The following is a 27,217-nucleotide window of genomic DNA, read 5'->3' as shown; positions in this document are numbered from 1 at the left end:
AAACTTGGTTTCACAAAATGCACTACCGCTCTGTGGGTCGCGCTGCCGGCCGGTCTCCGAGGGTCGCGAGGTCATGGTCACCGCCACGGTGGCCGCGCCTCAGCCCGCACGTCCCCGCGGCCTCTCGGGCTCCCTCCCTCCAGCAGGCGTCGCTGGCCACAGCAGGGCGGTGAGGAAGGAAGAGCACCCGATCTTCCGTCCCCGCCCCCCCCCCCCCCCGGGGTCTCGGCACCCCCGGCCTTCCTTCCCCAGGAACCCGCGCCTGCTTTGCGGCTCTCCGCACGCGCCCAGCGATGAACCGAGTCCAGCGATGAACCGAGTCCCCCCTCTGCAAGGCGAGGGTGCAGGCCACCGCGACTGAAAGCCGGGGCTCAGCTGGGAGAGAGCCGCGGGCAGGCCCCGGCTCAAGGCCGGAGTGCTGGTCGCGCGCAGAAAGGCCCGGGACCCGGGGAGGCGGGATCCCGAGGAGCGGGTGAGCGGCCTGGGCCGCGCAGCTGGGCGTCCGGGAGCCCCGGACAGGGTGAGGCGGGCGGAGGCGCGGCAGGAAGGGCCCGCGGCAGCCGCGCGGGTCCGGCTGGGGGCATGGTGGAGGGGAGGGACGGGGCGGCGCCCTCCTGGTCTGCCCTGACGGCTCACCTCGCCCCGGCGGCGCGCCCTGCGGGAACTCGCGGGGAGGAGAGCCAGACCCGCGAGCCTCGGGATTCCGGGACCGCCCTCTCCCGCCCCAGGGCCAGTGGCGAGCGGCAACGACGGCTGGAGCCGCGGCGGCAGCATGAGAGCTGGTTCCGCCGCTCTCCGCCGGCGGACGCTGGGCGACAGGCGGCGGCAGTTCCTGCGCGCGCCATGGGGGCGCCGTGGGGCCGGGCGGCGGGTCGGGGCTTCGGGCGGCGCCGAGGCCGGGGGCTTCCGCGGGGCGCTTTGGCGCTGGCCGCCGGCCTGCTGTGCACCGCTCTGGCAGCCTACTCCTGCTGGACTCGGCTGCCGCCGCTGCCCTGGGCATCCCCCGCCCCGCCAAGGCCGGTGGGCGTGCTGCTGTGGTGGGAACCCTTCGCGGGGCGCGACAGCGGCGCGCGGCAGCCCCCGGACTGCTGGCTGCGCTTCAACATCAGCGGCTGCCGCCTGCTCACCGACCGAGCGGCCTATGCGGAGGCCCAGGCGGTGCTCTTCCACCACCGGGACCTCGTAAAGGGCCCCCCCGACTGGCCCCCGCCCTGGGGCGTCCCGGCGCGCGGGACGGAGGAGCTTCAGTTGCGGGTGTTGGACGACCAGGCGGCGGCCGCGGCCGAAGTCCTGGCCACCTCGGGCCTCAGGCCCCCAGGCCAGCGCTGGGTGTGGATGAACTTCGAGTCGCCTTCCCACTCCCCAGGCTTGCGCAGCCTGGCGGGTAACCTCTTCAACTGGACCCTCTCCTACCGGGCCGACTCGGACATCTTCGTGCCTTACGGCTTCCTCTACCCCAGGGCCCATCCCAGCGACCAGCCCCTGGGCCTGGGCCCGCCGCTCGCCCGGAAACGGGGGCTGGTGTCCTGGGTGGTGAGCAACTGGGACGAGCGCCAGGCGCGGGTCCGCTACTACCACCAGCTGAGCCAGCACGTGGCGGTGGACGTGTTTGGCCGCAGTGGGCCTGGGCGGCCGGTGCCGGACGCCGGTCTCCTGCACACGGTGGCCCGCTACAAGTTCTACCTGGCCTTCGAGAACTCGCAGCACCTCGATTACATCACCGAGAAGTTCTGGCGCAACGCGCTGCTGACCGGGACCGTGCCGGTGGTGCTGGGCCCTGACCGTGCCAACTACGAGCGCTTCGTGCCCCGCGGTGCTTTCATCCACGTGGATGACTTCCCTAGTGCCTCCTCCCTGGCTGCCTACCTGCTCTTCCTCGACCGAAACCCGGCAGTCTACCGTCGCTACTTCAACTGGCGCCGGAGCTACGCCGTGCACATCACCTCCTTCTGGGACGAGCCCTGGTGCCGAGCCTGCCAGGCTGTGCAGACCGCCGGGGACCGGCCCAAGAGCATACGCAACTTGGCTCGCTGGTTTGAGCGGTGAGGCCACTCTCCTGTGCGTGTATCCCTGGGGAGGTCAGATCGGCAGCTTTTTGAGCCTCAGCTGTGCATCTCCTGAACTCCTGAATCATGGGATGGAGTTTTCCAAACACCCATTTGCACTCTTTGGGGAAATGGTAGTTTCCGTATGGCCAATCAGTATTAGCGCAAAGACTGGGTGGGAAGGATTCCTGGTTCTCATGGGGTTTTTGCATAAACAGCAGTTGGCCTCTGTCTGCTGTTCATGGGTATCAGTGTTTACCTGTGAAGAAGGGAGCCCTTCCTTACTGTGTAACTTGTGCAGAGGGGAAGAAATAGCTTATCTACCAGAAGCCTTTGCGTTGTTGCTCTGGCTTTCCTCATCCGCCCCAGGCAATATTAGTGGTCTGTGTGGACTCCAAATCCACACTTCCGTTTCACTGCGCCAATGGGCAGCAAGCTTCGGGTTTAGGAAGGCGCCTTGTTGTGGAACAGTGATAGGACTAGGCCACCAGTGGGTCCTCTTTGTTGAATTCTGAAAAGCCTCATCTCCTAAGAAGAAGGAAGATGAGAAGGAGGGTCGCCCAAGAATCCATTGACTGTTCCTTAACAAGTCCTTTTTATTGCCCTGCTCTATGAATGCAAAGAAGATGCTAGATTTTCCTTGAAGGAGAGTTCAGATGAATCTATAGGTATACCTCACTTTTACAAATGTATTTTTGAAATGTATTTTTGGAAAGCTGCTTTTAGATCAAGTCCCAATCACTGCTTTAGGAGAGTTCAGTATTTAATGCAGCCCTATGGAGAATCCCTTTGCAATGTGAATGATCATCTAACTTATTTCCTCTGTGTCTCTGTTTTTCTATAACTTAAAATTTTTAAGAAGTGTATTGAAATTACAGATGTGAAAATAAAGTGGAAGCAATCTCTCCCCTCTTTCCAGAAAACCAGCCTGTGTTTACAAACAGAGGAGAAGGAAGCCACGGTGTCACTTTCCACAAAATTACTTGTTCTCATCTATTTCACTGGACCAAAATTTCAGCAGGAACACCAGTCCTCCAGGGGTGCTGATATTACCTGTTTGCAGAACAAGGAAAGATTGTACTGCATTATGGAATCATGGAAGAGGGAAAAAGTGTCTGTTAATGCTACTTTTTTTCCCCTTCCAGTCAGTTTTTGGTAAAATGTTTAGTTACTAGGGAGTGGAATTAAATTAGTTTCTGCAGTGAGCTTTGGGTTTTGTTAAAATCCAAATCTGCAACTTTTCTTAGGGCCAGCAGGTTCCCCTCCTGGTCTGCATGGTAGTCAAGTGCATCCTTACCTTCCTAGTGACCTTGACATAGTGTCCTGGGGCCAACTTTGAAAATATATGTATTGCCTTGGAAAGTTGTTGAATCAATAGCTTACTTAGTAGGTGTCCTCATGTGCCTGCTCTGTGCCAAACACTGGGCTGCAGGTGCCGGGAAAGACACAAAAATGTGTAAGGCAAGGAAGGTCCTTTGAAGGCGCCTCGAATTGCCACTGCCAACAAGTAAGTAAGTAACTTTGATAAATCAGTTGGCAGAACCTATTTGTTTAAAATGACATTCTTTAATGTAATACAGGCCATAGGTCAATAACTAGAAAACCAGTTGATTTACAGCCTCAAACAATGGTTTCTTTTTCTCCTAGATTTATTATTTTCTTTCAGTTATATTAAGAAATAATTATTTCTACATACATGTCACTGTATACGTTGAAGGCATAGAGCATGATGGTTGGTTTACATAAAACGTGCGATGGTTATTGCAATACGTTCAGCTAACACCCATTATCTAATACAGATACAATATAAAGAAATCCTCGATTTATTATAACAAAGCTCCTCAGCAACTCATTGTTATGGGTGTGGTACAAGATTAATCAGGTTTATATAACGTTCTGCCGTAAACAGCAATTGTGCACTTGATTAAGACAATTAGCTGAATCATAGAGTAAGTACTTTGTTGCAGACTCACTTGAAAAGCTCACTAAAATCCAGCCGCTTCTGTTCTTCTTTTCCTTGAAAGGAGAGAGTAAAGGGGTGCCTCGGTGGCTTAGATGGTTGGGTGTCTGCCTTCAGCTCTGGTCTCTCTCTGGTCGTGGTCCCTGTCTGGGTCCCCGTCATGGTCCCCGTCGTGGTCCCCGGGTCCTGGGATCTGGCCTGCATCGGGCTCCCTGCTTGGCAGGGTGCCTGCTTTTCCCTCTCCCGATGCTTGTGTTCCCTCTATCGTGGTGTCTCTCTGTCATATAAATAAATGAAATCTTAAAAAAAGAGAGAGAAATTAAGGCCCACCAATAAAATTTCCTTATTTAAATATTATAGTGTGGGTGGCATTACAAATTATCAGCTAGCCAATAAAGAAAAAGTTAAAAATTCTATTCTTTTAAAAAAATACTTTGTGTATTTGAGGGAGAGAGCACACACGAGCGTGAGCACGAGTGGGTGGAGGGGCACAGGGAGAGGGAGAAGCAGATGCGGATCATGACCTGAGCTAAAGTCAGACGCTGAACGGACTGAGCCACCTGGGTGCCCAGAAAAACTCTTTTCTTGAAAATGAGTATTTATGAGGTGCTGGTGTTACTGGGAATCTGCATGGGGCAGCAGGAGAGTAGATTTCGGAGGTAATCTGGCTTAGATTTGATTCCAGCTGTGTGACCTCTGCAGATTAGTAATAGCCTTGAACCTAGATTCCTTATCTGAAAAATGGAGGAGGACAGTACTTCACAGCTCATTCTGAGCATTTGGGGAAGTAAAATAAAGGTGCCTAACACATAGCAGACAGTTGGCAAAAGAGAAATTTTTTCTTTGTTTCCTGTTTTGTTTTTTTGCAGTGATTTCAGGGTTCCTCCATATCTGTTTGTATGTCTACAATTCTCAACATATATTTCAGGATATATCTGAAATAAAAAGGGGCCTCATACTGTATTACAAATGTATCCCTAAAGCTAAACTGTATGATTTCAAGAATCACCATTGTTACTTAGACTGAACTTGCATTTTCAGACTAGGAGGAAGCACCTATGCTTTCTTTGAAAAAAAAAATTATCAAATTACATAGTTACATGAGTAACTATTATTTTACCATGCTTTTCTTGGTGGTAAGTCTATTTAAAACTGACCATATTTATTAAATATTTTGCTGAAGGAAGGTATACTTGCATTTTTACGTACGTGCAAATTGTGGGTATAGAAGGAACAATATTTTTTAGACCGATCTCTTCAGAGTAAGAAATATAGCAGTTGCTCATTTTATGTTGTTTTTCATACTCTTAAATTGAGTAGGTGAAAATTCATATCCAGAATGCATATAAGTGCATCATATATATTTAAAAATGTCTCTTCTGTGGTTGTCATGCCGTCTCTTTCAGGCATAAACTTTTCTTTCAAAAATTTACAAATTTCATATTTTTGGTACTGGATGACTCTAACGACGTGAGCGCACCTGGAACGATACTGGGATAGGGAAGGCAGTCTGACTTGCTTTCAAGCAGTAGCTTAGAGAGGACAGGGTAGCTTCGTGGGAAGAGTTGGCAATTTGGAGTCAGAAACTGGGTGCATGGTTCTGATTAGGCAGGTTACTTAAACTCTCTGAGCTTTAGCTTCCTCCTTTATAAAGCATGAATGTCCAAGCAAAATGAGGATTAAATGTGATTATGTGGCCCTAAGTGCATTGTACTCAGTAAAGTGCTACAGAGTTACAGTACACTCTAGATCTTCAAAGTTCTAGTATGGAATGAGCAAACCCTCTGTAAAGGGCCAGAGTAATTATTGCTGGCTTTGGAGGCCATCCAGTCTCTGCTGCTGCTAAACTCTGCTGATGTAAGGGCAAAAGCAGCCTTTGACAATACTAAACAGATTGCGGGGGGGGACTGGTTTTGTCAGTGGTTTGTCAATGCTGTGCAAGTCTTTCAGCTATAGAAGGAATTTGGGAACCCACCTGATGGGTATTTCTTAGAAGGGATTTAAGAATTGGAATGGAGGAATTTGGGAGGCAAATATTCCTGGGTTCCTAGATCAGCTTTGCAACATTTCCTAATTGTCTTATCTTGGGTACATCATCTAAGGCTTCTGTGTTTTGATAGTCCCATCTCTAATTGAAGGTAATCATCTATAGGTTATGGAGGTGTTGGAATAATTAGATCAGACACTTAAAGTCCTTGGTTTGGTGTCTGGCACATAGGAAGCCCCTGGAAGATGTTTGCTGTGACTATCACCTGTCCATTGTACAAAGGAAGGAGTCCAGACGTGCCTGAGGTTACGGTCATAGTGGCAGAACCAGCTGTGCTTGTCACAAGACATACCCCTTTGAGCCTCTGTCACTTGAACTGCAAAGTGAGGGGGTTGGACAACGTCTTTTTGGGAGACCTCCTAGTTTCACTTGCCATCATTCTGTCGACTGGCACCCCAGGGCTTAAGAAATAATTCACCTCCCCATGAGCCTTCCTTACAGTCTGAAAATGACTTCCTGCCCAGCAGCAGTAAACTGGCAGAAAGTCAGGCAGCAGAAAATCAGGCAGCAGAAAGGGAGACTGGTTTAGCGTTGAAACATGCATCTATATATATGACCACACACGTATATCCAAGTGTCACCTGCCTCAGATACAAGGGAAGGGAGCCAAGTTCTTGGTAATTAGTATGGTGAATAATCGTATTTAATATGCTTCACATCATTTTTGGATGTATCTCAGGGATTTTTTATGCCGCACGTTCTTATAACAAAGTATTTATGTATGCGTGTTCAGATTATTTTGGTAAAATTATTAAAGTGTTGAGATGGAAAGCAACTCCTTGTTTATAATGTCTATCCCCCAGGCACTGACGTGTGCAACCGGGACATGGGGGGTGTTTCTTGGTTGCGGGGTTTCTGTAAGGTCATCAGTCCTGGATTAGTCACTAAAATGTGATGGTTTTGTCTCTTCCGAGGTGTGCCAGGTCTAATTCAGCTCATCCTCTTTACTTTCTTGCCTGGTTTCTTCACTTGAACCTGGTGACTTGTCCCCAAGAACATAAGTAGGGTTTTCCCTTCTCTCATTCCAATTTATTTTACTAAGTGCTCCAACACACTCCTGTTCAGTAAGCTGAATAATGCCATTTAAAAGAGATAGAATGAAGACTGGGAACAGGATGGTGGACAGAGGCATCATTCTTAACAGCTGATGCTTAAATGATTGAAAAGGGGAAAACATCAAATATTTTCTGGGCATTCCTTTCTCCAACACACACACACACACACACACACACACACACACACACACACTGATGTGATGCTCATTTCAGTAGATTGTGAAAACTGATGATGACCAGTGGAGAGTAGGAGCAGGCATGATAAGAAAAGGGGATTCAGGGGTGCCTGGGTGGCTCAGCGGGTTAAAGCCTCTGCCTTCGGCTCAGGTCATGATCCCAGGGTCCTGGGATCGAGCCCCGCATCGGGCTCTCTGCTTGGCTGGGAGCCTGCTTACTCCTCTCTCTCTCTCTGCCTGCCTCTCTGCCTACTTATAATCTCTATCTGTCAAAAAAATAAATCTTAAAAAAAAAAAAAAAGAAAAGGGGATTCAAAAGTGAGGACTCAATAGTGAATAATAAATGAGTGCAAAGGAGGGTGCCCCAGAAAGTAGGACAGCTGGTGATCACACGTGGGAAGTGCAGAGAAAAAAGGAAAAAGCAAAGACATTGAAGTAAATGAGTGAGAAGTATTTGAAGAGCAAGTGAGAAGAGCAAATAGAAAAGAAGGAGGGGGAAGATAAGCAGTAACTGACATGTAAAGACACAGGACCAAGGAGGAACAGATGCGCAGAGAATGAGGGAATAGAGGAAACTCTCCATTTGGTGTACTGTTCTGAAAGGCAAGCTTTGTTCTACCTTGAAATACAGCATCTGTTGGCACACGGGAAGTGAAATCAAGAAGTCTGAACTCACTGACAGGGAAAGTCAGGACCTTAACAAGGAGTACACTAACATTTCAGCAGATACAGAAAACTGTCCCCTGATTTCATTACAAGAGATTCTTGAACTCTTGTGAATGCTTCTTTTTTATCTTGCAAAACCCACTTTTGTTGCAGGTTTCTGTTTATTCGGGTTTTTTTTTTTTTCCTGTTGTTTTTTAATTCCTGGTTGGCTACTTCAAGTGTACTCAGTATCTACTTGTAGAGAAATTTATTATTTTTTTTATGTAGCCATAATCACGGAATGACTCCTTTGAAAAAGAGCCCAAGGGAAACAAGAGACTCAGTACATTGGACAGAGTTACTAGTCTCATGGGGAACCGTGTGACAAAACTATTTCAAGTAAGGGGTACCGGGTTGGATTTTTGAGATCTTTTAATTCATGGGTTGTGTTTTTTTTTTAAGGTTTATTTATTTATTTTAGAGTGTGTGTGTGTGTGTGTGTGTGTGTGTGTGTGTGTGTAGGGGGGAGGGCCGAAGGAGAGAGAGAGAGAGAGAATCCTTAAGTGGACTCTCTTCCCCTACATGAGGCTCGATCCCAGTACCAGGAAATCATGACCTGAGCCAAAATCAAGAGTCAAATGCCCAACAAACTGAACCACCCAGTTACCCCTCGAATTCATGTTTTTAAAATATACAGACTTTTATCTAAATATACTAAAAAACATTGCCCTGTTAGACCATGAGTGCTAAACATTTTAACCTGAGGTGTTTTTTTTTTTAATATTTTACTTTATTTGACAGAGATCACAAGTAGGCAGAGAGAGAGGAGGAAGCAGGCTCCCTGCTGAGCAGAGAGCCCGATGTGGGGCTCGATCCCAGGACCCTGGGATCATGACCTGAGCCGAAGGCAGAAGCTTTAACCCACTGAGCCACCCACGTGCCCCTAATCTGAGTTGTTTTTAAGAGGGGAGAGAAATGGGCTATTCAACACTTCATGAACATTTCTTAAAAAAAAAAAAAAGATTTTGTTTAATTTGAGAGAACACAAGCAGAGGAAGGGGCGGAGGGAGAGGGAGAGAGAACCTCAAGCAGGCTGAGTGCAGAGCCTGACTCAAGGCTCCATCTCACAACCCTGAGGTCAGGACCTGAGCCAAAATCAAGAGTTGGCCTCTTAATCCACTGAGCCACCCAGGTGCCCCATTAACGCAAATTTCTTGTGAGATCACAGACTAAGTCTTTTTGATGTTCTTCCCCCAAAATACACTTACTTCTGGTCTCAACACTTACCTACCTGATTATTTTCACTAATACTACAGTTAAAAATAAATGTCATTATGAAGTATCGCCTTCAAAATGACTAAACTCTGTAGGGATTTTGCTCTCCTAGCAACTAGGAACAGCTGCCCCTACCCACTGATTTTTTCTCAGTAGGTAAACATTTCAGAAATTTCTGTTGCAGTACCTGAAACTTAGTCTGAGATACAATTAAGTACAGTTATCTTAGTGATCAAGTCTTTAGATAAAAATGAATCTTATCTAATAATTTATCATGGCTCCTTCTTCCAGAGGTACAAATTTGTGGCTTTTAAACAAGAATTGTTTGCCAGAAGTTCACTAATATTTATTACTTATTAGACTCCTACTAAACACAGGGTGCTTTCCATATACTTTTCCCCTTGACATTGAAGCCATTGTGGTAGGCAGCCTCTAAGATGACACTCATTGGTCCCCCACCGCTGGTCTCCATGCCCCTGTGTAACTATCTCCCTTTGAGTATGGTCTGGATTTATAGACTCAATTCCTTTTTTTTTTTTTTGAAGATTTAATTTATCCATTTATTTGAGAAAGGAAGAGCAGAAGTAGGGTCAGAGGGAGAGGAACAAGCAGAATCTCCAAGGTGGGGTGAGGGGTGAACCCATGACCCTGAGATCATGACCTGAGCTGAAATCAAGTGTTGGATGCCCAATGGACTGAGCCACCAGGAGCCCCTTTAGGGACTCATTTCTAATGAATAGAATATGGCTGAAGAGTGAGGCTGAATCTTTGAAATATGTTTACTAATAGTTTGGTTTTCTGTCTTGGGAGCCCTTTGTTGCTTTCTAGCTTGCCAGCTCTGAGAGAAGCCAGCTGACATGGCGTGAGCTGCCCTGTGTCAAGAGACTGAGGAAAACTGGGAAACTCATGTAAGTTGCCCTCAGTCCACGAGCTCAAGAACAACGGAGTCCTGCCAACCAGATGAGTGAGCTTGGAAGCAGTTCTCCCCAAGCTGAGCTTTCAGATGTGTCCTCACACCCGGCTACCACTTTAAGGGCAACATCAGGAGAGACGGTAAGTCGGAGGCCCCCAGGTGCACCACACCTGCATTCTGACCCACAGAATCTGTGAGATAATGTTTCTTGTTTTAGGGTTTGGAGGTATTCGTTGTGCAACAATAGCTGACAAACGCCGTCATTAACCCTATTTTAGAGATAAGAAAACTAAGAATCAAACTGGTTAATCATTTATGAAGATAATACCTGAGCCCAGATTCTGGCTCTGTTTGGTTCCAAATCTTTCTTTCTTCCTAGTATCCTGCTTTTCACTAAGTCTAATTCTTGTAGTGACTGTGATGTAGACCCCTCTGTCCTAGTTTACTTGAGTTTCACTAGTCCTCAGCTACTGATATGGGCAATCTTCTCAAGTACTGTCCATTTGGGATATGGGGCATATATTTAGCACTGGCTTCCCAGGAAGCTTGCTGGGACTTCCATGGCTGGGCATTTGGAAAGACATTTGGTTAGATAAGGTTGGCCAGCTCACTCACTAGAAACAAGGCCTCTGGTTGCGTGTCAACAACCCTTACTATAGTATCTCCAAGAGCCTGGAGACCTCATGGTGAGGGCTGGGATCAAGCTAACAGCAGTTGTGATCTTCTGGACTAAGTACAAGACTCTCCAGTGGACAGGACGAAGGGCCAGATGGGTAACTGCACCCTTGCTAGTTAAGATGTTTGGTCCATGTGATTTAAAGCAGGATCTCCGTCCCATGCTAGGGCCCAGTCCCTAGAGGGAGGAGGTTGGTCAGAGCTAGAGAAGATTCCAGGTCTTCTGAGCAGGGCTGGGGTGAAAGAGGCTGGAAAATACAACTGGTCTTCTCAACTGGTCCCACTGGTGCCAGGTTCCTCATCATGACACTAGCTTTCTAGCTCTCTGCATTCTCAGTGATGGAATGACAGCAAATACTGGCCACATGAAGAAATAATCTGGCCCTCGAGCAGCGTGTAGCTGAAGAGAGCATTGATTTCAGCTCCCGATTCACTGTAACCACGGCTCTAGATTTTCCCAGATCCCCCAATTTACAATATTTTGTCATGGATGCATATTCATACCATTTCCTAATGCTGGATTTTAAAAAGATACCATAGGTTTCTGCCATCTGCAGTACATTCCCCAATTCAAGCTGGACAAAATCCTTCTGGCGATGAGTGAATGGAAAGAAGAAGGGTGTGGGTGGTGGGGGCCAGAGAGATGTTGCTGAGTTGCCCATTGGTGCTTTGATTATTTCTTTGCTTTTTGAGAACCAGAAGTTTAGGGATTAAGGGTTTACTGTGTTCAGGAGATTCTTTCTTAGATTGAATCTGAAAAATTTGAATAACACTTAAAAAAAAAAGGTTTGCAAAGGGATTTAATAGCAGCCTATAGAATTTTATCTCAGTATGCATTTTGATGTGGTATGGATTTATGGATTTCCTACATGACTTCTCTAAAACTGTGACACTAGAATGTTGTCTAGCTCTTAAATATCAGCTATTTGTCCTAGACTCATAGCTCTGGATTAATGTTCATATCTGAGGCATCTTTGTTCTAGAGTTCTGTTTCTGTTATTAATAGGTTTGTATTATTTAAACTGTAGGTGAACACAAATAACTAGAAGCTATGAGCAAATGTGAGGTCAGAATTCCAGTTAGCAGAACTCAGAATCACTGCACTGACCTTCAGTAGTGTTTAACACTAACAGCCTGACAATTGGTTGCTTTGCTTTTCATACCATATTATATGCATATTTATCATAATCATTTATATTACTTGAATTGCATATTGCACCAACTTATTAAGTTTAAGAGTATCTGGGAGAAAGTATTGTTATGCCAAAAGTACATTTTAAAAGTATTTTTAAAAAATATTTTATTTATTTATTTGACAGACAGAGATCACAAGTAGACAGAGAGGCAGGCAGAGAGAGAGGAGGAAGCAGGCTCCCCGCTGGGCAGAGAGCCCGATGTGGGGCTTGATCCCAGGACTCTGGGATCATGACCTGAGCCGAAGGCAGAGGCCTTAACCCACTGAGCCACCCAGGTGCCCATTAAAAGTATTTTTTAATTATTAGATTTTTCCCTCATGCACGATTATTTAATATATTCATTTTGCTTCATTCATCTAAGCCTAGCTCTCTGTCCCCATTAATTATCTAAGTAGAGCATAGTGTCCTTTTCTGCCCATTCCTGCCACTTCTCCTTTTCCTCAATGCAGAGGAGGAAGATTACGGTTATATTTTAGCTATTTGATGCTATTTTTGAGATTAAATGTGGGCCTATAGAACCATGATCAAACTGGAACAGTACATAGTAACTGTCTGATTTGCTGGTCATCTTGATGTTGTCTAAGCCATGATTCTTGTATTTTCTGAAAGGTGCTGCCATACAGACGTTCCACAGCCAAGCAATGTTAAAATACGCAAGTCCCCTCCAACCCAGTACGTACTATTTTCTGCAGCTATTATAATCTAACTTAATCGGTATGCATTTCATATCTGAAAACAGGGAGTGGTGGTGGGATAACTAGAAATCCAAAATCAGTCCATCAGATTAATTGATGAACAAGAAAATAGAGAAATATACATTTACATACTTATTTTATAGCTTTTCTTTATGTATCCAGCCATCATTCATCCATCCACATCCATCCACTCAGCCATTCATGTAATCAATACGTATTTTCATGTAATAGGTATCACGCCAGACTCTAGACACAGAGGTGAAAAATGTGATCTTCAGGGAGATGACAGGCTAGAAGCAGACACAAATGAAGCAATGATTTTCAGTGGCCTGATTAGAATCACAGCACAGGAATGTATGAAGCATTATGGGAGCACAGATGAGGGCTGTCAACTTCTGCTTGGGTGCTGAGAGTGAGCAGAGATCACGGAAAGTGTCCCTTGGTTTAGAGATGTTTGAGTGAGTCTTTAAGTGTGAAGAGGAGTTACCAGTACACTTTCGAAGCGAGGAGAAGAGGTATGTATTTAGGAGGAACTAGAATAGGCAGAGCCCGTAAGTATGAGAGAATACGGTGAGTTAGAGGAATACTCTGTCATTCTGGACAAGAAGACAAGGGCATGCTGGGGCAGGAGGGATGGGAGGGGGCTAGAGATCATTTGCTAGAGAGCAAATCAGGATCTGATCGTGAAAAGTCTTATAAATGAAGCTAAGAATTTTGGATTGTTTCCAAAAAGGGGAGAGAACCATCAAAGGCTTCCGTTTGGTTTGCCTGGAGTCAATGTCAAAGAGGAGCCATGGCCTGCCTCTGCAGCTGCTTCCTCGTTTTACAGATTTCTGAGCAGATAGCCATCTTAGATGTTCACTTCCCTGGGCTCATTTGCATGTCTGAAATCTAATGAAATGTGGTTAGTTCAGGTAATTCACTCCAGTGATCTGATGGCCCCGCACTGCGGGTGCCCCTCCAGGATCCAGGAAACAAGTCTTGCAGTCAAGTTCCATCATTCCTTACATTTTCCTTCTGCCTCTTTGGGCACAGTTCCCGCCCCCACCCCCCCCACCCCCCACACCGACCTGGTTTTAGCAACCCCTGATCTGTTCTCTATTGCGGTATTTTGCTTTTTGCTAAAACATCATAAATAAAACTGAGCACTAGGTAGACTTTCAATCTGGCTTCTTTGGCTTAACATAATACATTTGGCCCACTTCAGTATTATTGCATGGATCAGTAGTTCTTTTAAAAATTTTATTTAAATTCAGGTGCCTGTGTGGCTCAGTTGGTTGGGAGACTGCCTTTGGCTTGGGTCATGATCCCAGGGTCCCCGGATCGAGTCCTGCATCAGGCTCCCAGCTTCATGCAGAGTCTGCTTCTCCCTCTGACCTTCCCCCTTCTCATGCTCTCTCTCTCACTCATTTCGAATAAATAAATAAAATCTTAAAAAACATTTATTTTATTTAAATTCAATTAATTAACATATACTGTATTATTAATTGCAGAGGTAAAGTTTAGGGCTTCATCAGTTGCATATAACAGCCAGTGCTCATTCCATCACATGCCCTCCTTAATGCCCATCACCCAGTAACCCTATCCCTCCACCCTCTTCCCCACCAGCAACCCTCAGTTTGTTTCCTAGAGTTAAGAGTCTCTTATGGTTTGTCTCCCTCTGATTTCATCTTATTTTATTTTAGTTCCTTTTTATTGCTGAAGAGCATTCCATTAAATCTTTGCATAATCTGTATACACGTTCTTTACCTTTGTGTGTGTGTGTGTGTGTGTGTTTGATAGACTTTCTATTTTAGTTTTTTTTTAAAGATTTTATTTATTTATTTTAGAAAGAGAGAGAGAGCAGAGAGGGAGAGAGAGAGGGAGAAGCAGACTCCCCGCTGAGCAGAGTCCCACATGGGGCTTGATCCCAGGACCTTGAGATCCTGACCTGAGCTGAAGGCAGACGCTTAATGACTGAGCCACCCAGGCACCCCAACTTTCTAACTTAGAGCAGTTTTAGTTTCAGAGCAAAATTGAGAGGAAAGTACAGAGATTTCCCAGATGTCCCCTCACCCTCATTGTCAATATCCCCCACCGGAGTGATACACTTGTTACAACTGATGAGCCTGCACTGATACACTGACAATCACCCAGTCTTTTTACATTAGGGTTCACCTTTGGTGTTGTACATTTTATGAGTCTGGACAAATGTCTAATGATGTGTATGCACCATTACAGTTTCATACAGGGTAGTTTCACTGCCTTAAAAATCCTCTGTGCTTCACCTCTTCAGCCCCCCACCCCTCAGACCCCCGGCAACAACTGATCTTTCTACTGTCTCCATAGTTTGGCTTTCTATAATATCATATGGTCAGAATCATACAATATTAGCCTTTTCTGATTGGCTTCTTTCACTTACTAATCTGCATTTAAGTTTCTTCTATGTTTTTTAAGGGCTTGAGAGCCCAATTCTTTTTAGCACAGAATAATATTCCATTGTCTGGATAGACCACGGTTTCTCTATCCATTCACCTACCAAGGGACATCTTGATTGCTTCTGAGTTTTGGCAATTATGAGTATGAGTAAGACTGCAATAAACATCCATATACAGCTTTTGAGAATGTAAGTGTTCAACTCCTTTGGGTAAATACTAAGGAGCTCAATTGCTGGATCATATGGTAAGAGGTGGGTTATTTAAGTTTGTCCCTTGAACCGTACCACTTATCCATAATCTCCCAGGTTTTTAAAAATAAGTAGAAATAATAATAATAACAATAATAATAATAATTATTATTATTATTATTTTGGGGAGTGAGAGAAAAAGCATGCAAGTGGGGTGGCAGAGGGGAAGAGCAAAGTGAGAGAGGGAATTTAAGCAGGCTCCATGCCCAGCGTAAAGTCTGACATGGGGCTCAGTCTCATGACCCTGACCCTGAGATCTTGACCAGAGTTGAAATCAAGAGTCAGAGGCTTAACTGACTGAGCCACGCGGATGCCCCAAGAAATGATTTTATTGTTGCCTTAGTAACTATGACTACATTCTTCTTTTTTGCTGTTGTTCTTATTTAAAGGTCTGACAATACTGTCCTTTTTCTTGATGTACTGGAAAGAAGATGGTTCAAGATACTCCTGTCTGGGAGACAAACATGGCTTGTGGGCCAACTTTGTGTGGGACCATTCTTAGCTTTAAGTCAGTACCACTGTCTGGGGCAGGACACTTAGTAGACGACTCCTGGCAAGTCCTGTTACTCATTTATTGAGAAGGACTGATATGGTATTAAGATCATTAGTTCGTATAGTACTGGCAGCTTTGCTCTTGAATTCTTATTCTGTAAAGCAAATCAGTGAGACTGACTATAGACTACTTACTTTATTTTCACTTAGCCATGTATCTGTTTGAGTCTTCAGGGCATAAACACTTTGCCTGCGCTATTTTCTGAGCTTCTGTTAATCATGAGCTTGTTAAATGAGCTTCTGTTTATCATGCTCCATACATATCTGAACAAAGAATCATTAGTAAGGCAGATACATTTTTAAAAATTTCAATAACAGGTCCATTTGCTTCTTTCTTTTATACCTTACCATATTGTATTTATTCTTTCCACCAGTCTTAACAGATAAATTCCTCTTGGAAAAAGAAACGAATGTCTCTGCTTATTCCAGTTGAAAGCATTTTACTTGCCAGCAGTCCTCTAGAATGAGTAATAGAGTTCTAAACTTTTTTTCATGATTTCATAATAAAATAGTTGAAAATATTATAGAGTACTCTTGGAAATTAGTCATACTCAATTCCTTCCTTAAAGGTTTAACAAGGTCCTTTATGGCCTAGTAATTCCATAAGCATGTAGCATACATCATAAACCAGAAACCACAATTATTTAGACATCAGTTTTGGCAGACCTGCTGTTCTGCTTGAAATTCCATTTACATTCTTTTGGGATTATGGGTGTAATGTCTTGCTTTATTTATTATGTATGCTAGTCCTGGACTAGACTCTGAGCAGTGAGTAAGTTGAACTAAGTAAGCAAGATACAAGTTTCCGTGTGTCATAATGCATGAGAGTGAATGATTTTTTGTCTTATGTTAGTAGTAATCTACTTTCATACGTGCCAAAATTGCTGAGCCATTTGGGAAACAAGATTAAAGAGTTGGAATGCAAATTCTTTAGGAAAAAAAAAAAAAAAAAAAGAAGCAATGGGACAGTATTAACCAGAGAAGAAAAAGCAATGGGGAGTTTCCTCCTGGTCTTCAAGCATCTTCAATCATCTAACAAATAATTTTGCGAGGCGCTGGGACCAGAGTAGTTGCTGGGGATAAAGTATCAAGCATACAAAGTTCAACTTCTCTTGGTGGAACCATATGGAGGGAACGGAAAGAGTACAAGGAAAACAATAAATAAAATAATTTTCTATAGCACCTGAGGGCTCAGGATGTTCAGGATGATATCCAGCACCTTTTATCTTTCCTGGAGCCCAAAGAGAAAACAGGTTTTGCACCATAGAATAGAAAAGAAATTCCTTTTGCAGGGAGAGTAGGTAGGGGTTGCCCCTAAGGGGGCAAAGCAGCAAAGAGAAGGTGAATTTTACTGAACCTGCTATGTAGCCATCTAAGCCGGATACTTTCTCACATCTGTGAAAGTCTGCATTTTACAATCACAACACGCCCTGTGAGTTAACTTTTATGATCCCCATTTTGCAGATAACGAAGCGGCCACTTACTTGCTCAGGGCTGCACATCTCATCACTGCTGAGCTGGGGTTGATTGTCTTGGACTCTAGGGCCACTTGTTTTCACTGTGCACAGTCTTGAGTGCTGGGAGATGGCATACTGCCATTCTAAATCTTTCAGCTTGTGTATAGGAGTCCATAAGTAGCTTCTTGCTCAAAAGTAAGGAAAGAGACTGAGTCTCACACCTGTTTTTTTGAGACGGAGAGTCTAGTTTTTAATAGGACTTAGTGTGAGATACCACTGTATAAAACAGATAAAGCAGACCAGCCCTGCTAGATTTGGGGTGCATTGTTAAGAGCTCCCCCCCTCAGTGAAGCTCCACTGGGATTCAGGAACTTACTCCTTGCCTAGTGGTGGACATTTTAGAACAGTTACTAAGAAACAAAGTGAATAAAGCCAAGTACTGATAGGAGGGAAACAAAGAGGAAACAGAAAGGGGTAGGTCATGAGACTTAATTCATCCCCACAGGGCGGGAATCTTTAGATATTCATTTAAAAATGGGATGAATAAGGGTGCCTGACAGGCTCAGTTGGAGTAGCATGTGACTCTTGATCTTGGGGTCATGAGTTCAAGGCACCACGTTGGGTGTAGGGATTGCTAAAATAAATAAGTACATTTTAAAAAATGGGATGAATAAAATGGATATCTGTGGGGTTAAAACAATTTAATACAGCACTACCTAATGTTGGGTGGAACAAAGGGACTCCCTACTGCTCTCCCAACATTAAAGGGCCCCCAAAAAGTCTACTCTATTTACCCCTGTTTGGAGAAACTCAGGAAGTTAAAAGGCAGGAATTGCAAGGAGGAAACTTGACCAGCAATTCCCCAGGGCAATAGGCCAATTAATCAAGTTAAAGAGTCACCAAAGGGCCTGGGCCCCTTGTTCAACTCCCAGCTGGTAACCCAAAGCCTTTTGCACAAGAGGGTCAGGGGAGTGGAGAAGAGAAGTTCCCAGGATTCCTTGATTCAGGAGTCCCATTGACTGTGGTACCGAAACCCACTGGTGAGGCCCTCACTCAGGGTGCAGTTAGTTTTGAGAGCATGTAAAGTAAGGGTCAGTAAGATGATGAAAACTAGAATGTTGAACCAGGCTTTATGTGAAGTAACTGTACCTTATTGCTGATCTTAGGAGGAAAATAACCAGTATTTTGTTTTGTTTGTTTTTTTTTAAGATTTTATTTATTTATTTGACAGGCAGAGATCACAAGTAGGCAGAGAGGCAGGCAGAGAGAGTGAGGAGGAAGCAGGCTCCCTGCCCAGTGTGGGGCTCAATCCCAGGACCCTGACACCATGACCTGAGCCAAAGGCAGAGACTTTAACCCACCGAGCCACCCAGGTGCTCCAATAACCAGAGTTTTGCCATGTTTGCTATAGGATTTCTCATAAATGCTCTTAGTCAGATTGGGAAAATTTCCTTCTACTATTAGTTTGTTGAGTGTTTCTTTTGTCATAAAAGGGTTCCAGATTTTATCAAATACTTTATTTTCTCCATCTGTTGAGGTAAACATGGGTTTTTCTTTTTTATTATTTTATTATATTATTTATTTATTATTTATTATTTTATTAATATGGTATATTTTGTTAATTGATTTTTTTGGATGTTAAACCAATTTTACATTCCTGGAATAAATTCCACTTAGTCATGTGTATATTTCTTTTTATTTGTTGCTAGGTTTAATTTGCTATGTTTTCTTGAGGATTTCTGTGTCTATATTCAGGTATTGGCTTTTCTATCCTTGTGATATCTTTGTCTGTTTTTTTTTTGTTTGTTTGTTTTTGTGGTTTTTTTTTTTTCTTTGTCTGGTTTTGGTGTCTGATTAATACTGGCCTCATAGAATGAGTTGGGTTGTATTCCCTACTCTTCTTTTTGGAAGTGTTTGTAAAATCATTATTAATTCTTTAAATATTTGGTAGAATTCGTCAGTGAAGCCATTTATTCTAGGCTTTTTTGGGGGGCGGGGCAGAGGGAGAGGATAGTTTTTGGTTACTGATTGATTCAATCTTTCAACTTGTTATAGATATATTCATACTGCCTGTTTCTCCTCTAGTGAGTTTAGTACTTCCTCTTTCTATGAATTTGTCTATTTTATCTAAGTGATCTAATTTCTTGGCAAATAATTGTTCATAATATTCTTTTATAAATCTCTTTATTTCTCTGTGGTCAGTCATAATGTCCCCTCTTTTATTGCTGATCCTAGTAATTTGTCTTCTCTCTCTTCCTTCCTCCCTTCCTCTCTCCCTCCCTGCCTTCTTTCCTTCTTCCTTCCTTCCTTCCTTCCTTCCTTCCTCCTTCTCTCTCTCTCTCTCTTTGTGAGTCTAGGTGAAGATTTGTTAGTTTTGCTGCTCTTTCAAAGGACCAAATTTGATTTAGTTAATTTCATGTATTGCTTGTATATTCCCTTTATTTCATTAATTTCCCCTCTAACCTTACTTTTTCCTTCTTTCTGCTTGCTTCTGGTTTAGTTTGCTTCTCTTTTTCCTTTGGTGTAAGGTGAAAGATTAGGTAATTGTTTTGAGATGTTTATTTTATTTTTTATTATTATTTTTTATTATGTTATGTTAGTCACCATACAGTAAGAGATGTTTCTCTCTCTCTCTCCTTTTTAAAGATTTTATCTATTTATTTGACAGAGAGAGAGGGAGAGATATCACAAGTAGGCAGAGAGGCAGGCAGAGAAAGAGAGGGGAAGCAGGCTCCCTGCTGAGCAGAGAGCCCGATGTGGGGCTTGATCCTAGGACCCTGAGATCATGACCTGAGCTGAAGGCAGAGGCTTTAACCCATTGAGCCACCCAGGCGCCCCTGTTTCTCTTTTTTTAATGCATACATTTACAGCTATAAATTTCCCTCTCAGCACTGCTTTAGTAGCATCCCATAAAATTTGCTATTTTCATTTTCATTAATCTCAAGAATTTTCTAATTTCCTTTTGATGTCTTCTTTGATCCTGGTTTTATAGAAGTGCGTTGTTTAATTTCCACATATTTGTGAGTTTCTCGAATTTCTTTCAGTTACAGATAAATTTCTAATTCCATGCCACTGTGATAAGAAAACATATTTTGTATCATTTCTATCATTTTTAATTTTTAGAGGTATGTGGCCTAGCAATGGTTTATCCTGAAGAATGTCCCATATGCATTTGAGAAGAATGTATATTCTGCTATTGTTGGGTGAACTGTTTTGTAAATGTCGGTTAGTTTATTCTGTTGGTTCATAGTATTATTCATGTCCTCTTTTTCTATTATTGTTGACCTTCTACATAGTTGTCTTATCTGTTATCAAAAGTGGGATATTGAAGTCTCCAACTATTGTGCTTATATTGTCTATTTCTCTCTTAATTTCTGTCAGTTTTGTTTTCATGTCTTTAATACTTGGTCATTAGATGCATATGTGTTTGTAATTACTTTATTTTTCTGATGGATTAATCTTTTTATCAGTATAGAATGTCCCTGTTATCCCTGTGCATATTTTTTAAAAAGTCTCTTTTGTCCACTCCAGCTTTTTTTACAGTTGCTGTTTGTCTGGGATGTCTTTTCCCATCCATTTAACTTTAATCTATTTGTAATTAAATCTGTGTCTTTAATTTGTAATTAAATATGTGTCTGCTATAGACAGCATAGTTGGTTCTTGTTTGGTTTTCAGTCTAACAATGTGCACTTTGATTCACTTGTTTAATTTATATTTACATTTAATGTGAATACTGACACAGTTGAATTTATGATGCCATTTTGCTTTTTGTGTTCTGTTTCTTGGGTACTTTCCTTCCTCTTTTACTGACTCCTTTTTTATTAAGTGGATGTTTTCTACTATAATTTTTAAATGATTTAATGATATTTTACTACGTTTCTGAGTCATTTTATTTATTTATTTATTTATTTATTTGAGAGAGAGAGAGAGAGAGAGAGAGAGCAAGCGAGCATGGTAGAGAGAGGGGCAGAGGCAGAAGGAGAAGCAGATTCCCTACTGAGCAGGAATCCTGATATGGGGCTTAATCCCAGGACTCTGAGATCACCACCTGACCCGAAAGCAGATGCTTAAACAGCTGAGTCATCCAGGTGCTCCTGAATTATTTTCTAAGTAGCTCTTTTGTCATTTTTATTGCAGGCATTTTTAAGTTTTTTTTCTTTTTATCATATATAATATGTATTTATGTTACGTATTTATATAAAATTTTGATTATATTGCTCTGTGTCACACAATTTCAATATTGAATTTTTATGAACTTCTTTTTACTATATTTTCTTTCTGCTGATTCTCCTAGTTTTTTTTTTCCATTTGTACTCATTTCTTGCTGTAAGTTGCTCTGTTTTCTTATGAAATTATTTGTGTAAATTCTTTGACACCTAGGTTAAATATAGATTCACTAGGGACTTTTGTTTCTTTCTTCCAATTTTTGGGTTATCACAAATCCAGGGCCACTATAAAATGAAATCATAGCTTGAGGTTATTTTGGCTCAAATGGTAAAGCAAATTTAGATTATAAATGACAGATGGGTTAGCTCATGATTACAAATTCCCCCAAAACATGAAATTTTCTTAGAAAATTCTTCTATTAGAAGGTAGAGCAGATTTTATTTTGTTTCATTCTTATTCTGAGAATATGAATGTTGCTTTCTCAGATTTTCAGAGAGGGGTTATCTCATATGCTCCCCACATGAATAAACTCTGGGCATCATTTCCTGTCTGTCACAACTCATGAGCCTGAGAAAACCACAGCTAAGATTTTTCCGGATTTTGCAAATGCCCTAAGGTTAAAACCAACTGTTCTTTCTGGATTATTGCCCACTTTTATATTTTTGGGCCAAATGATTATTCTCTTGATAGTTGTACTATACTTTTTGATGTTTTTTACATTTTATCAATTATTTTTCATGGAAGAGGCAACTTAAAAATCAAGTCTACCATGTTACTGGACATGGAATCCCATTTACTTTTTCACTCCTATTCTTTTTTTTTTCCCCCACTCTGTTTTTTCACTCCTGTTCTTTTATCTGGGACCAGGACAAGCCCTGGAATACAAGCTACTTTGTGTCTTCAGTAGTAAGCCAGTGCTGGTTTGTGAACTATTTGTTATCAAGATACAGACAGGAATTGAAAGTGAGTATGAGCAACTAAACCTCTACCTTATCTTGTCCCAGACTGGTAATTGCCACACACACACACACACACACACACACACACACACACACACACACACACAGAGAGAGCATTTATATCATGCCATGGATCTGCTGAAGACTGATAGCTCTTCACCGGCCAGAGATGAGTAGCATAGTTTCTAAACAAGAATTGTTTTTTTTAGACTTTTGCCAGGACCGCATAGAAACTGATGTGTTATGGATACTCTTTCCAGAAATATGTGCACATAAAGAGGAATAAAAAGTTAATGTAAAGTATCGGTGTATATATACAGATTCTCTGAAATCTTACAGATCTTTTTCTTTTAATCTTAGCAACAAAGGCAAGGAGATTCTGAGTAATCATTTCACCATTCAGCTTATTTGCCACGCACTTATTTGTGAGTATAAACCAGAGTGGACAGGAGGAGGGGTCCCCATAAGACCCTATCGAGGGAATAAGTTGAAAGATGTCATTTGTTAGTCACTCATTCATCCAACCACACCCAAGTGCCTACAGTCTACCAGATCAACTTCTAGATCTCAGATCATTGCTCCCAAAATTAGAATTGACCATTCTTTTTTCCATTGCCTACCTCCAAGTTCCACTTCTGGAACCTGTACCCTGCTTCCACATTAGAATCCCACATTTACAGTCTAGGTAGGAAGCAGAGCCCACTTTCCTCCATAAGAGAGGAAAACTCACCTTCCCAAACATTCTTGTATTGAAGAGAGCACAAAGTTCCAGTATTCTGGTGGTCTTGAGTCAGAGGGTGGCACATGGTCAGCAAACCTCACCGTCAGCTCCAGTGTCTGGCATCACAGGAGTCAGTGCTGTGGACAATGACGTTTGTGTTCAGGGGCTTCTTAGAAATTCAGAACCACATAGGGTGCGATTCTGGATTCTGTTCCCAGCTGAGTAGCCTCAAGCCTGTTCTGTAGTGTTCCCTGAAATAAAACAAGGCATGTATATGTATGCATGCATGCCTGCCTGCCTTCTTCCTTCCTTCCTCCTTTCTCTCTCTCTCTCTCTTTCTTTCTTTCATCTCTATTAGAACAACTTGGAATCTGTTGTTCACACCAAGAAGTGAAAAGAGAAATTCATGTAAGATATGGTCTCAGTAGGGATTCAGAAATTTGTTTTTCAATTTTATTGAGATGCAGTTGACATATAACATTGGATAAGTTTCAGATGTATGCCTGTTTAAAAAAAAAAAGATGTACACCTGTTGATTTGACATACTTATATATTGCAAAAAGATCACCATCCCAAGGTTAATTACACCTGCAAGTTACATAATTACCATTTCTTTTTTTGTGGTGAGTACATTTAAGATCCACTCTCTTGGCCACTCAGAGATTTTTTTTATGTTGAGCAGCTAATTTCTTCCTAAATCTTCCACCTGGCTGTACTCTAATAGAGAAAACAACATGTATCTATCTCCTCTTGACTTTTTGTTCACAGGAAAAAAAAATAACATTGAAATGTGGACTCAAGTCCCTTTACCACTCTGAGGGCTCTGCCAAAATTGCCCCTCAGCTATAGAACTTATGCTCCACAAGGCTGGCAGTGTTGACCTATTTTGTTTCATTTTTTTTTTTCCACTGAGGTTTTCTACATCAAAGAGAGTCTGTCATATATCTGCCACACAACAAATATCAGTTGAATGAATAATCAGTGTAGAACACCTCCCTGCTCTAGAGATATTATCTTTATTAATGCGACCTTTAGGCCAAATGCTGTTTTGTGGCAGCTGCCCTACCCATCCACTCACTTTGCCATCAATCCTGCCTGTGCTTTCTCACAGTGCTGCTCTCCTTCCCTCTGTTAGGCTCCTCCCTCCACACCAACCCTCCTGCACAGCCCAGGATTACATTTCTTTCTTCAGAAAAGATGACCCTAGGCTATGGGTCCCATTTTCTAACCAACTGTGAATCTAAATTAAACTCTTTCTTGTAAACCCATGAGTTTGGGCCCCTGGCTAGCTCAGTCGTTTAAGCATCTACCTTTGGCTCAGGTCATGATTCCAGGATCCTGGGATCAAGCCCTACATCAGGCTCCCTGCTCAGTGGGGAGTCTGCTTCTCCCTTTCTCTTTGCTACTCCCCTGCTTGTGTTCTCTTTCTCGCTCTCTCTGCTGAATACATAAAATCTTAAAAAAAAAAAAATCCATGAGTTTGCATGAGTTTGCAAGAGCCAGCACTTGGATAACTGGAGGGAAGGGCAGAGGAAGGGGGCAAGCTGCAGAGAAGGTAGCAACCCAACAGGAATTCAATTAAGATAAAAACTGTTGGATCCCTCCTCTCTACTAATTCGAGAATCTGATTTTTTTTTAAAAATCAGGGAATAAATAACCCAGGACTCAGCCCTAGAAGGAGGGCAAGACCTGGATGAGTGTGAAAATGAGTCTCTCGAAGCTACAAGAGGCCTGTGGGCAGGGGTTCCCTGGGATTGGTAAGAACAATCACAGGAAGAATGACTCCTCCTGCTGTGAGAGATGGGGGAAGCCCAGAGGAAATGAGGCCAGAACTCTACACATGAAAAAGAAGAGGTAGAATCCAAAAGAACCCACAGAAGCAAAATATAAATACACAAAGGAGAGGGGCTGAGGGCTGGACCCAAGCCTGAACACAGGCTGACGGAGCTACATGAACCTCTTCCTGCTCAGGGACCTGGAAACAGGACAAGATCCTCATGATGTCCTAGTCCTTCTGATCATGGGTCCTAGTGGGACAGGTTTCTACTGGAGGGATAAGGACAAAGGAGCAGAGAAGATGACCCTGCCCAAGAGTGACCGTGGTGAAAGACCACACAGCCTCGTCATGGCTTCGTCCATGCTAGGCTCCCTGCAGCCTCTCCTGTCCCCACCGGCAACATAGCACCTCCCACATGCAGATTCTGGAAGGTTCTCAGTGCTTCCCCTTACTTCCTGTCTCAAACTTTACGAATCTTCTCCTTTATTAACCCATCAACCCCATGTGACAAGAAGTAGAAAGAAGAAACTCATATCCAGACCTTTATTTTATTTTTTAAGGATTTTATTATTTATTTGGGATAGAGAATGAGAGCGAGCCCATGAGAGGGGAAGGTCAGAGGGAGAAGCAGACTCCCCACTGAGCAGAAAGCCCAAGCAGGGCTCAATGCTGGACTCCAGGGTTATGACCTGAGCTGAAGGCAGTCACTTAACCAGCTGAGCCACCCAGGCACCCAGTGGATTTTTATTTTAAATAGGGAAGTAGGACATTACTATTTAGTGGGACATGAAGTAAAAACGGGGAGGGAGACAGCATAGCTTTTCTTCTGCTGGAACCGGAAAGCTGACGAGGGAAGAAACATGTAGGTCAATGTGGGGAGGGGGTCCTCGTGGGCAGGGGTGGGTCAGTCTCCCTAGCTCCTTGCATCGTGCTAATAGGAACACAGACATGTCCAGATGCCAGTGGCAAAAAGAGAAGCCAGGGGTTCTGGAAGTCATGTGCTGGAAGTGGGAACAAATCTTGCGTCACCAGTCTGACACAAGACAGCTGTCTCATACTATAGAAAAAAGTAGTCACGAACAAATTCAGGTTGGTCACACAAGGGTTTTGTTTTTGCTTTTGTTTTAAAGAATTAAATTGTTTTAAAGAATGTGCTAATGTACCCGAACAGGGAGAGCAAAGGGAGAAGCAGTCTCCCCGCTGAGCAGAGAGCCCAGTCTGATGCTGGGCATGATCCCAAGATTCTGGGATCATGACCTGACCTGAAGGCAGATGCTTAAACGACTGAGCTACCCAGGCATCCTGGTCACACAAGTGTTGACATTCTCAGCAGTCTATTAAATGCCCAAAATGTCCCACTCAAAGAATCTCCATAACCCCATTGTGTCCCCTCTGTCCCAACCCCTTCCCTACCCTGGGCCCTCCAGGGTCTCACCTTTAACCCTAGGGACACATCAGAGCCCCAGGCACTGTCACTGCCTGGATTAGAACAATAATAGGATGTGGTCCAAGCTCAGAGCAGTAACTAAAGGAGGAAACATGGGGTGGGCGAGCCTCCCCCTCTTACCCTGACCATGGGCATAGTGTCTCAGGGATCAACCTCCTGACCCAAACTCACTTGAGGCTGAGCATCAACCCCCTTCCTTTTTTCCTGTGGGAAAAAAACATCATGTGAGAGTCCAGGGAGAAGACTGGACAATGAGAGCCTAGACATCCCCCAGCCCTGGACCAGAGGCTCTTGGCACACTTCGGATCTTAGTTTTGTATGTTTAGGGATCCATCTTGTTCCATGATTGTATGTTACCAGCAGCACAAGTGTCTCAGACTGCTTTCTCTTCGAAGGTTCTCTAATAGTTATCCTATACCCGTCCCATAGCTGTATTTGTGTTTCCCAGTCCTGCCCTGAGTCTTCAGTCACAGAAGAATTTTAGGGCTCTCTGGGACTCCTTTCATTTATACTATCTTTTCACCTTTTACTGAAAACTTGGGGTATTTATGTAAATCTAATTCTCCTAAAAAACCTCTCTTCAAAGTCCAGCCTCTGACTTTGAAGTCAAAATACTGCCTGATTCCAAAGCTATGACCTCATTTTAATTTTTTTTTTGCAACAGCACCCCATTCCCAGACACCAAATCCTGTAATAGTTACCTACTGCTGTGTAACAAATTATTTTTAAAAAAGGAGAAAACTGGAAACAGTGAACATTTCTTGTCTCAATCCATTTCTGAGGGTCTGAA

General features: G+C 43.3%; 2 protein-coding genes across 5 annotated transcripts in view; both read left to right on the top strand.

Moving 5' to 3' along the window:
* The first annotated feature begins 437 nt into the window (after window positions 1–437).
* LOC123948467 (alpha-(1,3)-fucosyltransferase 4-like) lies at window positions 438–2,198 on the top strand. The gene has a single exon (XM_046015613.1). The coding sequence runs from the start codon at window positions 583–585 to the stop codon at window positions 2,044–2,046; it is 1,464 nt and encodes a 487-aa protein (XP_045871569.1). The 5' UTR covers window positions 438–582; the 3' UTR covers window positions 2,047–2,198.
* An 18-nt stretch (window positions 2,199–2,216) lies between these two features.
* PIWIL4 (piwi like RNA-mediated gene silencing 4) overlaps window positions 2,217–27,217 on the top strand; it is a 77,561-nt gene continuing 52,560 nt past the window's right edge. For 2 of the 4 annotated variants that reach the window (XM_046015611.1, XM_046015608.1), the window contains exons 1-3: window positions 2,217–2,713; window positions 10,014–10,256; window positions 12,597–12,659. The gene's annotated coding sequence lies outside the window, so the exon portion shown is untranslated. Of the gene's footprint in view, window positions 2,714–10,013; window positions 10,257–12,399; window positions 13,198–22,390; window positions 22,487–27,217 lie in introns of those variants that run through there. The other 2 variants (XM_046015609.1, XM_046015610.1) reach the window with 2 other exon arrangements.

The sequence above is a fragment of the Meles meles genome, chromosome 8 (assembly GCF_922984935.1).
Source record: "Meles meles chromosome 8, mMelMel3.1 paternal haplotype, whole genome shotgun sequence".
Classification (NCBI taxonomy): Eukaryota; Metazoa; Chordata; class Mammalia; order Carnivora; family Mustelidae; genus Meles; species Meles meles.
Note: the sequence above shows the minus strand (reverse complement) of the source record. Positions and strands in the feature narration are given on the sequence as shown.

What these genes read in the sequence shown, in the direction of transcription:
- LOC123948467 (XM_046015613.1), top strand. Translation starts at nt 583, where the DNA reads ATGGTGGAGGGGAGGGACGGGGCGGCGCCCTCCTGGTCTGCCCTGACG.